Below are 13,384 nucleotides of genomic sequence, written 5' to 3' on the forward strand. Positions count from 1 at the left end.
AATGTAATAATATATAATATGTGGAATAAAATGAATTTTAGCGGGAAGTGAAAAGGTTTACTCACCGCCAGCCCAATTCCATTCTTCCTGAGTCACTAATCACACATTGCACCGGATATTAATTTAATGCTCTTCTATTTGACTTATTTATTTGATTCGAGGATTTTCACTCTGCTATTAGACAGTCCACGGTATTTCAAGAACTATGAAAATCGATTTGAGTATTTTCAATTTAGTTATATACTCGCGGGATGTGAAAATCCTACCGGCTGCGCCAGTCAAAACGCGAGGTCGCGCTGGAGCGTTTTTAAAAAGAATAAAATTTTATTTTTTAATTAATATTTAATCAACCGGTTACATTGGTGATTAGCTTAAGACTAACTTATAAACTTAATATCGAATAATCGAGACTGGGAGCTAGACAGTCCGTCAGCATATTCCGTGAGAACACGCGTGGGCGTTTCTGTTTAAAGATTAGGAAATATGTCTTGTGACTGTATAACTACCTATTGTTTGCTTTATCTAAATTCTTCAAAGCTTTGCGGCGGTTAGCTTTGTGACAACGACTTACTTGCATAATAAGTTAATGTGTTAATGTATTCTCCTCTCTATTTGTCATTGAAAGAGTTTTAGTCAGCAGATTGGGACGGGATGCGGTCTTTCTTTGCGTCCTACCCTTGGGGGCCTATGTGCTTTTCGCCGGAAGCTCCAGATTCCGTCGCCGCCTCTGTCGCCGAAGTGGTTCTGCAGGGCATGGAACTCTTTATTCCATTTTCTGCGGTGCCGATCGGTGGCAAGTCTCAGCCCTGGTTTAAACGTTCTTGCAAGGCGGCCTCGCGTCGAAAGCGAGAATGCTTTAAGGCATGGGCGGAAGCGGCGAAATCTCGTGATGCCAATACCAGCGAACTTAAAACAGCATATAACTCAGCCTCCAGGTCCTTCAAACGGGAAATCACTAAGGCAAAGTCAGAGCACATTGCCAGATTTGGCGAGAGATTGGCCCAACTCCCTTCAGGGACTCGAGCCTTCTGGTCTCTCGCCAAAGCTGTCCAGGGGAATTTTTGTCAGCCCTCCATTCCGCCACTGCACAGGGAGGATGACTCTCTGGCCCACACTGCGAAGGAGAAGGCCGACCTTTTGGGCTGTCTCTTCGCGTCCAACTCGACTTTGGATGACCGAGGGAGATCACCACCGACCATTTCGCGGTGTGATTCCTCGATGCCGGAAATCACATTCCGGCAACGTGCTGTCCGCAAAGCACTATCTTCCTTGGACATTCATAAGTCGAGCGGGCCGGATGGTATCCCCCAATTGTGCTGCGTACTTGTGCTCCTGAGTTGGCTCCGGTCTTAACGCGCCTTTTCCGGTACCTGTACTCGCTCGGCACTGTCCCGAAGTGCTGGAAGACCGCTTCGATACATCCGATCCCAAAAAAGGCGATCGCTCTGATCCGTCCAACTATCGCCCAATAGCTATAACCTCCTTGTTCTCCAAAATAATGGAAACCATTATTAATTGCCAGCTCTTGAGTAATCTAGAAGGCCACCAGTTGATTAGCGATTCTCAGTACGGCTTTCGTCGTGGTCGCTCAGCTGGTGACCTCCTTGTATACCTTACCCATAGGTGGGCAGAGGCAATTGAGTCCAAGGGGGAGGCGCTGGCGGTAAGTTTGGACATAGCGAAAGCCTTCGATCGGGTGTGGCACAGAGCACTGCTCTCGAAGCTTCCAGCCTATGGGCTTCCCGAGAAATTATGCGATTGGATCTCCAGCTTTCTGGCCGATCGGAGCATCAAGGTCGTCATCGACGGAGCATGTTCCGACCTTAAACCCGTGAACGCTGGGGTCCCACAAGGCTGTGTTCTATCCCCGACCCTATTTCTTCTGCATATCAATGATATGTTGCAACTTAGCAACATTCACTGCTATGCGGATGACAGCACTGGGGATATTCTTTACACTGGCCGGGCAGGTATTTCTCGGGCAGTTGTTGATGAGTACCGGAACAAACTTGTGTCTGTCGAAACTCTACTACGTGGAGTCTCAGACTGGGGCAGACAAAACCTAGTCCAATTTAACCCCAAGAAGACACAAGTTTGCGCGTTTTCCGCTAAAAAAACACCCTTTGTCGCTACTCCTCTTTTCGAAAACACTCTTCTTAAAGCCACAGCCAGCATTGGAATACTTGGCGTTGACATATCGAACGACGTTCAGTTTCGCGGTCACTTGGAGGGAAAGGCTAAATTAGCCTCCAAAAAGCTTGGTGTGCTCAGCAAGGCGAGGCGGTACTTCACTCCGGGCCACCGCATGCAACTATATAAAGCGCAAATTCGGCCCCACATGGAATACTGCTCTCACCTCTGGGCGGGGGCTCCCCAGTACCAGCTCCTTACACTTGACCGTATACAACGCAGAGCGGTTCGAATCGTCGACGACCAATCCCTCTCCGAGCGGCTTGATCCTTTGGCGTTGCGTAGAGATGTGGGGTCACTCTGTATCTTCTACCGCATTTACCATGGAGAGTGTTCAGAGGAGTTGTTCGGATTAATACCTGCAGCTGAATTTCATCATCGGACGTCGAGACAGAATACGAAATTCCACCCGTATCACCTCGACGTCCGCCGTTCCACAACTGAGCGTTTTTCAAGGCAGTTTTTGCCGCGCACAACCACTATGTGGAACCAGCTGCCCACTGAAGTATTTCCGAACCAATTCGACTTAGGGTCCTTCAAGAAAAGAGCGTACCTATTCTTAAAAGGCCGGCAACGCACTCGCGAGCCCTCTGGCACTGAGAGTGTCCATGGGCGGCGGTATCACTTAACATCAGGTGAGCCTCCTGCCCGTTTGCCGCCCGTTCTATAAAAAAAAAAAAAAAAAAAAAATTGAAAATCAAATCGATTTAGAAACAGTGAATTTTTTAAAACAAAAGAAAATCACAGATTTTTTTAAGTAGACTAAACCTTTAGTTGTTGTTTTATTTTTATGTAATGTAAGTAATGTGAATAAATATGATTACATATTTAATTTTCCATCCTTCTGATGCATTCAAGTAAAAATGGGAGCAAGGGTACATAGAAACATGTACATACCTCTATATTAACCTTTACCTAACATAGAACCTTGATAACATAAAACCTCTATAACATAAAATATTTTGTGTTTCCCTTGGACTTTATCTTATCGAGGTTCTACTGTATTTGCAATTTTCTTAACCTATATAGAAATAAATACAATAATAAAAATAAAAATAAAACAAATTTTTAAAGGTTCCTCTCTGTGGCAGTGTACCATTAACGCTGGCAGCATTTCCTCGCTGTATTGCGATACTAATTCGTTGAGCGAGGCAAGAACCAGCTATACCATTATTAGTTTTTTATTTTCTAAGGAAGAATATTAGTACCATGTGTAAACGAGAACTGGTGGAATCTCTGCTGTAATTTTAGACGTCAAGATATGGTAATAATTATATACAACACTGAACACAATAACAACGAACTTATTAATTAAAGTACTAAAAGCCTGAAATAGTTTGTTGTTTTGTGAGATTTATTTACAAAATAATACAAGTGTAGGTTTACACAGTACATTCAACGATTTTGAATGGGAGGATAATTATTTATTTCCAGTGCATAAAAATAATCTAGTACATTTGGTAGTAAAGATAGAAAAGCGAATAAAAATATTTTATATCCCGTTTTCCAATATCAATATAAAATAACGATGGCTTATAATAAATCTGAAGCGGTTTTCATTGACCGCTGTTGAGTGCGTGTATACTGAATACCAGCTCGATATTGAATTTGTTTTGAAAATTATAAATAAAAAAATGCTTAAACATGAAAAGATTGTAGAGATTGCTTTAAAAATGTGGTAACACTAAATTAAAATTAAAACCAACTTACAATTTCCCGCTTTTTCATTTCATTTGATATAAAAGCAATTGCTTTTTGATTAAACAATATGTTTGTACTTTAAGAAATATGATATATACCAAATTCTATTAGGCAAGTATGTGATCAATATTTTGTGCCTGACACACCGTCGAAGTTGTAATTAGGCATGCCGGTTTCCTCAAGATGTTCTTTACCGTACGAGCGAGTGTTAAATGCGTACATAGACAACGTCCATTGGTGCACAGCCGACGATCAAACATATGACCAACATATGACCAACACTGCTTTGCACATTCAATAAATACTCAACTTTTGTCAACCATTCACGCAGAAATTCTCTTAGCATAGTTCTAAGGGACCTGTGGGTTGTGTCGGACATATTCTAACCAAAATATTAATATCCAGATTATTTAGAATATCTCATACTCATCCCCTGTATTATAGTCCGCTCCTCAGTATAATGCTGAACCAGGACCCATTACAACCCCAGCACACACGCAATACACAAATAAAACGTACCTTGTTCTTTAAAAGAAAAAAAATTGTTATGTTCTTTTTTTATGATTGTTATTTTGTATGCGTGTTTTCTTAGTAATAAATGTTTAAATGTCTATGTCTATTATTTATTACAATAATAATAATAAACAAGTGATTTTTTTAGCTTAAATATTGTCAATCTGTATTAAAATTGTGTCTACGCGAAATAAATTAGAAAATTGTCCTTAACAATAAACGTTCAAAGACACATTAAGGTTGTTAAGGCAATGTAATTTACGTTTTAATTAAAATTGTGTTTACTTAGGCAATTTAAGGTTGGCTAAATGAAATTATCTGTAAACAGTTTAATCACATTATTATACAATTACTGCATAATATATTTTACCGACTGCGCGACGCAAATGTAACAACATAATTGAGAAAACATTTTACTATCTTATTAAAGCAAACTCATAAACTACTGAATTATTCTTGACGGACATAATATATAAAAAAACAGTGGCGCTACAATCTTTTTTTGAGTCTGGACCTAAATTTTTTTTTCGTAACATAATCATTTGTCAATTTAATAAGCAAGTAGGTGAAGTTTTTCGTATCACCTCGACGTCTGTCGTTCCACAACTGAGCGTTTTTAAGGCAGCTTTTTCCACACACCACCACTATGTGAAACCAGCTGCCCACTGAAGTATTCCCGTAATAATTCTACTTAATTCCTTCAAGAAAAGAGCGTACCAATTCTTAAAAGGCCGGCAACGCAGTCGCGAGCCCTCTGACATTGAGTGTCCATGGACGGCGGCATCACTTAACATCAGATGAGTCTCCTGCGCATTTGGCCCCTGCTCTATAAAATAAAAAGGAGATCAGCTTCCTGTGCCTGACACACGCTGTCGACTTTTTTAAGACTAAGGCAAGCCTCACGATGTTTTCCTTCACCGTTCGAGCGATGATAAATGCGCGCACAGCAAGAAAGTCCATTGGTGCACAGCCGGGATCGAACCTACAACCTCAGGGATGTCGCACGCTGAAGCCATTAGGCCAACACCGCTATGAAAGGATATATATATGTACATAATTTACACACTTACAGGACTCTAAATTATTAATCCATTTAGAAATATCCAGATTCTATAAATCTTCAACCAACTATGCAAATGGAGCATACACACCATAGAGTATCGTTTTCAAGTAATAACGACTGCAAACATACTTAAAAAGTTTAAATTGAAAATTTATTTTATTTATTTATCAACTTTAACAAGGTGTGAGGTTTTAACGCACTGAAACTTTCAAGTGTTCAGTAATTTTAATGATTTTTAATAATAATTGGCTATAATTGTTAAAAACATGAGCTTATAACTTAGATAACATTAGAGGTAGTGGGGTTAACGCTGGATTTAAAAAAAATTAACTTGACTTATTGAAGAGTTCGTAAAACTGAGTGACACTTATGTTATTGGTCATTATCGGAAAAGGGCAAAAAAAACTAAAGAGCTCATACGGCTTCAAGTGTGCTATGATTGTTTACATTTTGTTTACGCTTTTAAATATTAACTAAAAATAATGATTTGTATTTAGTCAAATAAATTTACATATTTTATTTGCCAAAACTATTGCAAAATGTTTTTAATACTTCCCAGAAGAAAAATATTACTTCATGTTTAAATAAATAGATTATTTAGTAGTGTTGAGCTGGTTGAGATATACATAAGATGTTTGTTACCTGTATAATAGGATCAATTTTCGTTTACGTAGAAAAAACGTGAATATGAAAATCAAACAAAATTATAAAAGGCTTACCCTTTCTGGGGATATCCGAAAATCGTGTCTTTTGATGGCTTCCTGGGTTTTTTAGTCATATTTATAGATTTAGCAAGATCGCGAAAACGCCTTACTTGTGTTACAAAGCCACCCATATATTTTTGGGATCGAAGTCTGTTTGTTATAAACAAAAATAAATAAAAAATATACAGCTGTGTTGTCAGAAGACCGCGCGTTGGGACATGCTCCACGGGGTTAGACAATAACAGCGTATTATATATATTATCCATATTATGGATAATTGCCTAACAATCCTAGAATTATTACTTCGCAAGGAATCGAACTTGAGTTCACCGAGCTTACCTTAATGTAACGGTTTATAGTTAATGTAACTGAAGCAAGGACTATTTCTAGACCTAAACCAAAATCGATATCTATCAATGCAATTGAATTAACATACTACAAATATAAATGGTAAAATAAAATATTACCAGACAGTGCGAGCATGCCTCTTTAAAGAAACGACATGGCGAAGTTTAATTGCGTTTCATACGTCGTAACAAATCTCACTCGATCAAAACTGTTAGACAAATACGTAACAGCCAATTAAGAAACTTAATAAATAACTAAAACAAACCACAAACCAGTTCGATTCCCAATATATCCCCCAATATAAGTGATAAATGATAGATCGATTTGGATTACTATAAATTTTTCTTTCTCATATGGTAAAGGTAAACATTGTATGGAAACTAACCTGTTTATTCAAAAATCAACATGAATAAATTATATTAATATTTTTAATTTAAAATTGTAAATATTATATTTAAAAAAGCTGTGGATTATCAATAAACTGTTAAACAAACAAACAATGTTTATGTATTAATATAAAAACCATTTTTTTTTAATTTAGACTTTTTCTATGTAGAAAGTACTGAATGCAATTGTAATGTCACAACTCAACTGTCTGTCTAATTTGCAAAATATTTATTATATAAACCTAGAAGCAAATGTTTGCTTTAACTTTGCTTTAAAATGGAATATATTTTATAACTATATATAATGAAAACTATAAATTTAAATTGACTTCATAGGACAGGTTTGAATATAAATGCAGTTGTTAGTCAATATTTGTATTTCATAATCTTAGATTCCCACAAGACATGTAATATTTTATCAAATATACAACAATAAAATTTCTAAACAATTTTATATCTCAACTTTCATCAAGCAAAATAGTACAGTGAAATAAAGAAAATAAATTCATAAATTGTATTTAAATATTTTTATTTTTTTAAATATGATTATTTTTCTTTATACCTGTGAATATCTTAATTTAAGAAATTTTGTTTAATATGTTATGTGGCAGACTGAATGATTTAAATTATTTGTAGTCAAACAACAATTACTCAAAAAACATAATACTCCTATTAAAATAATAACAATATTAAAAACTCTAAATTGCATCTCCTGCTTTTACCCTAGTAAGTTTCTTCTGGTCTTTTCGGGGTATACCATGTTTTTCCATCAAATGCCGCCTTACTGTACCGTTTTTAGCATATAAGACACCACACTCATAACACATATACATGTATCTTTTGTGAACAGAGTTGTAATGTCCCACCATATGATCTGGGGTAAAAAACATTTTTGGACACTCTTTGCATTGAACTGTTTTTTCTGAATGTATAAATAAATGTTTTCTATATATCTCCTTACGACGAAAAGTTAAGCCACATTTTTCACAGGCAAATGGCCGTTCTCCTGTGTGAATCCGTTCATGTTCTTTCATTTCAAACCGCCTTGAGGCTTTAAAAGGACATTGTTGACATTGTATGTACTTTCCAGTGCCATGAATTACTACCATGTGACTATTTAAGCCACCAAATGATGCAAAACTCATTCCACAATGTTCACAGATCAACCTAAAACAAAAATGAATAATTGTAAGCTAACAGGCAATTTTATATACAGTTATCTTTTATAATACAATTAATTTATATAAATATCTAATATAATAGCACTACTGCATAAAAGTTTGTATAAATATGACACAACATATATACAAACCTGTGTTTTTTATTATGTGTGCGCATATGTTTCCAAAAACTTGATGGATTTGCTAGTCTTTTAAGACAAATGGGACATGTTCTCTGTTTATCTATATTACTAATGTTCATCCTTTTATGTGTAGATTGGGGATATTCATTTAGCGGTTTTGCTGGTTCCTCATAATTACTTAAATCAAACCTATCATCTGATTCTAAGGGAATAGAATTTTCTAAAATATCTAATATTTCATCTACATTTTTTGACTGGGGTTTTTTAGTTTTACACATGGTAAAGTTTAGGTCATTTATATCACCATCATGGCTATTTTCATTCACGTCCTGGTCGGACATATATGTACTTTCATTCATTTTGGGTTTTAATAATTTTTCTTTGCCATCATTTGCTACTTTTAAGTCATTCTTGAATTTTATTTGAGCCAATTTATTCTTGACCTCGTCAAGCTTCTTACCACTAGCTTCACACATAAATTTGAAGTAAATACACTGTTTTAACAATATGAGGCACATTTTACACATCGAGCTGGGTAAAGGATCGTCTGGTTTGTTTAGTTTTATCGAAGCAAAGTGCAATACCGCTTGCCCATAATAATTAACTTTGTTGTTATCAAACAAACATATCATATTTGCAGTTGAGTTAGGTTTTAAACACAACCGGCAAAGACTATTAAAGTTTGAATCCATTGGACTTATTTAATTTATATTCATTAGAACAACAATATCACACAATAATCTTAAAATTCGTTGAAATTACAATATTAATATTTCCTATTTAGTATTTACGTTACAGAATGACAATTGACAGCTCGCTAGGCAACTATAAATTACAAAACGTTCCGATCCTCACAAACTGACCACACTAAATTACATAGTTTTATTAACAAACAACATACGTTATAATATAATAATTATAAAGTAATATCTTAATGTATTTATTTATAAGTGCAAAAAAACATGCACGATTAAAAATACAAGATAATTTGATGTCATAAATTATTAACACTAATATAATTGATGTGGACCAATTATATATTGCTTCGGCAGATGATTCTATGATAATAAATTTAATCTAAAAATTATTGTAATAATTCATGATATATTAAATCATGAATTATTAAATTTTGATAGATGCTTCAATCTTGTTTTTCAAAATTTTGAATTTGAATTTGAATATTATGATGGAGTAAGTATTGATCACAATTAATATTTTGTTTGCCAAAAATAAAGACCTGTATCGAAGTGAATTCTTGATATAAAACCCTTTGCAAAAGCTAAAACAAAACTTATATAACTCGTAACTTTAATATAAAAATAAATTTCTTTTAATTGTAAATAATTAGTATAGACATTAACTGATTCATATAATATAAATAATTATATTTTCTTTAAAGCTTGACTTGACAACTGTTTGTCATTGTGTTGAAGGACATGTTGGCAAACTACCCATGAACTATATGAATATATTATTATCCCCAATTGAACATTGCATTTTTCTATCTAGATGGCGTCATCCTTACTATAAATACTGTTTTTAGAATATTTTTAAATGGCTTATTATTTGCATACATTTTAAAGGTGTAGCAGTGTTATTTATTATGCTATATTATTTTTACAAGAGCGCATCGTATAATCAGTCTTCTGACTATGAGTAGATGAGTTGTAGGATGATTTGCGGGTGGAGATATTCCTCATTAGGAATATCTACCATAATAATATTAACTCGGTCAATGCTGCTGAGCTCCTCCTGGGTCCTGCCGGGTTCTTCGTCTTTTGAGACGGTTCATATACTCCGGATGATTTTCCAGCCTAGTCTTGTGGTTCTGAGCGTATACTTTTATTTCCTCTTTGACTGTAGGTATGCCCAGATGTTCATGTACTTCTTAGGCGTTTCTTATGAACGAAGGCGAGTTGCTTATTTGTTTAGGGATGTAGTTTTGTGTTCTTTGAATTTTAGTTATGTTAAAGTCGCATGTCGCATTGCCTCAATTGTATTCCGTAGGTCCACACGGGTTTTATAACAAATTGTAGATAAGGAGTTTGTTGTCGATGGACAATTTTAATGCAATATTTTAATACACGGACTTATCGTAAGAGGTCGCAAGAAACTTTGGCAACATATACGAAATCAACGCGGGCGGAAGCTGGTTTAAAATATATGATATTTTAAGCAATAATGTTTTATTGTTCAAGTTATACTATCTACATACCTAATAATTAAGTGATCATTATTAAACATAGTTTCTACAGTTGTCTGTAGTTACACTGAACTCTTCAACGAATCAATGAAAATGAATTATAAGAATTTATGTCGAGTTCCATACCAGAGTACCATCTTCTAAGTCGGTGGAAGGGGATTATCGTCTTGTTTCTTATCTCCGTCCTTTTTTCAGAATCGCATATTCTGTCATAGTTTTTGAGCTAAACGGTCCAATTCAGGTTCCGTCGCGAGGCCATGGTACGAATTTTCATATGTAATACCACAAGAGCTTCAAAATTATCTGGTATTTCCCTCAAGGTTCGTTGCAAACAAATATAGTCGTCATGACGACTATATTAATTGTTTGCTATTGGCCGACATTTGGGTCGGAAAAATAATCATAGAAATTGAATAAACAAAATCTGATTACCGATGAGGCGACGTGGAAACCTGAACTAGGTTTATTGGACGTGACGGTATAAGCGATACAGTTCTGTTGTAGGTTGTCATTAGGCTGGCAATAGGAGCTCATGACAGGCTCCCTGGTTGTAACTAACTGCAGTTATAGTAACTAATATTTAATTATTGCAAGTTTGTTTACGTAATCCAATACGTTAGTACAATAGCTTAAGTGTAAACCAATATTTAACATGCTTGAATCCGTAAATGGATGATGCTTAGACGAACTTCCAAGTCTACAGTGTCCTATAAAAATATTTAAAACTTACGGATCATTGGAGAGGTTACTTCGCAAAGAGTTCAAACAGTATTCAACAATCTATAGCAATAAAATTAAAAATGAACATCCAATAAAGTTTCTTTTCAATACGAACTCTCTCGGGATATTTGAGCGGCAAATAATTGAAGCAAAGAAATTCCACAAGTTTTTTCCCTATAAGTCATTTCAGATGTCTCATTTCAATGAATATTTGTGAACTTATTTAAACAAAAGTCTTCTATACGTACCTACGGCTCGCTTATCTGCTACTTTTAATGGTAAGAGGATACTTTTCTGAATTTAATGGTAATTCAGAACTGAGAAATACCCATATCACTTTCTAAACCATCAATATACATATTATTACAAACTATATTTAATTTACTATACAAATTTACACAAGACTTCATTACTTACACTGCTAACTTTTAAATTTTTTTTTTCTACTTAGTATTATTACATTCTATTTCTTTATTTTTACGACTGAGGCGCAAACTAGCCACAGCACACACTTGAAACGAACCGAATGGGAAAAGGGATTTTTTTTATCTCTTATTATATTTTTTATTTTATTTGTTTTCTTTGATTATTGTTATTTTGTGTATTTATGTGTGTGTGTTTTTGTTAGTCATCAATGTTATGTCTATTTCTATATACTGTAGGGAAATTAATAATTCGTTTTACATATTGGACCCGACCTCACAGGTCGGGTCCAATAGCATTTGGTATAAGAGATTTATATTATTACTGACTTCACCTTCCGCACCCTATCGTGTAAGCCAATAACACCTATTGCGGCTGTGATATTTCCTCTCACACGGCAACTTTTGTTGTAGCAACTCCATGTTGATAGTATTTCCATAGAGCTGTCACAAATAGAGTATCATTATATCCAAGAACTCGGTTTCTTTATACCGACTTGTGCGACAGCCAAGGTTGTTTGCAACACTGTCGTTGTTTTACACGTAGCTATAATTACTAATTAATAATTAATTAAACAAGACTTAACAGAAGATTCACGAAGATTATCATAGTTTCTCCCATTATAAAGTTGTCAGCTAATCTTCACATATATCTTTATACTGTCTTCTACTTCTGGAATCTTATTAAAGATTTAAAACATTGAATATCAAAGACCGTTGTCTCAGTTAGACCTGAAAATATATGTGAACTTTATTTTATTATTGAAAAAATCAGTGGCGCTACAAACTTGTTACGCCTGGCCCTCAGATTTCTGTATTTATTTCATGATCATTCAATCTAATAGCCAAGTAGGTGATCAGCTGCCACACATGCTGTTTTATGTCTAAGGCAAGCCGGTTTCCTCACAATGTTATCCTTCACCGTTCGAGCGAATGTTAAATGCGCACATAGAAAGAAAGTTAATTGGTGCACAGCCGGGGTTCGAACCTACGGGATGAGAGTCGCACGCTAAAGCCACCAGGCCAACACTGCTCTTATACTCTTGATATTAGTGTTTTTCGTAAAAACTTCTTGCATAGCAGCTCTATATAAATCCCCCTTCGCCGCATCCTGCCACTTTATTGTGCCTACAATGGTATAAACATCTCATAACTCACAAGTCACAACAGTTTCTTCCTCAAAATGCTGTAATTCCGAGATAATATAGATATTTGTTATATTTCAAAAGACAATATGCTGTATCATTTCTTTAGCCTAATGTTACGAAAAAGTTCTTATATAATATGGCAATTTCTTGTCAAAATAAAACGTTGCTAAAACCTATTGTCCTTGTAGTAAGCATTACGGCGTCTGTTTCATTCATTTTAAAGGCTTATATTCTTATGATAGCGGCAAAAACTGCCGAACCAAATCGACTTAGGGTCCTTCAGGAAAAGAGCGTACCAATTCTTAAAAGACCGACAACGCACTTGCGAGCCTTTTGGCAATGTGTGTCCATGGGCGGCTGTATCACTTGACATCAGATGAGCCTTCTACCCGTTTGCCTCCTATTAAATAAAATAAAATATCTATAGTATGTTGTAAGCTGAACATAGTGTTTTAATTTATTTCAACAACCGTCCAACAACCACCATCGATAATATTATTTTATGTGATAAATTTATTTCGGTTATTTTAAAAACACTTGCTTCATGTTGAATATATATATTAGAAACATTACACACTATTACACATTTATTACAATAATTTACTTTTAAATATCTATTATTATCACACCTAATCTTTTTTAACTTCAACCGAAAATGATTCTCCGCCAAAAATACACATTGT

The 13,384-nt window shown here is 35.1% G+C and overlaps 1 protein-coding gene across 1 annotated transcript; it reads right to left on the reverse strand.

Annotated features, from left to right (window-relative positions):
* Positions 1–7,456: 7,456 nt before the first annotated feature.
* On the reverse strand, positions 7,457–9,018 carry LOC125059371 (zinc finger protein 510-like). Its single transcript, XM_047663769.1, has 2 exons — positions 8,218–9,018; positions 7,457–8,072 (listed from the first exon to the last, which is right to left on the reverse strand). Exons 1-2 carry the CDS (start codon positions 8,898–8,900, stop codon positions 7,604–7,606), a joined length of 1,152 nt encoding a protein of 383 aa, XP_047519725.1. The 5' UTR covers positions 8,901–9,018; the 3' UTR covers positions 7,457–7,603.
* Positions 9,019–13,384: the final 4,366 nt, after the last annotated feature.

Source organism: Pieris napi, chromosome 19 (genome assembly GCF_905475465.1).
Source record: "Pieris napi chromosome 19, ilPieNapi1.2, whole genome shotgun sequence".
Taxonomy (NCBI): Eukaryota; Metazoa; Arthropoda; class Insecta; order Lepidoptera; family Pieridae; genus Pieris; species Pieris napi.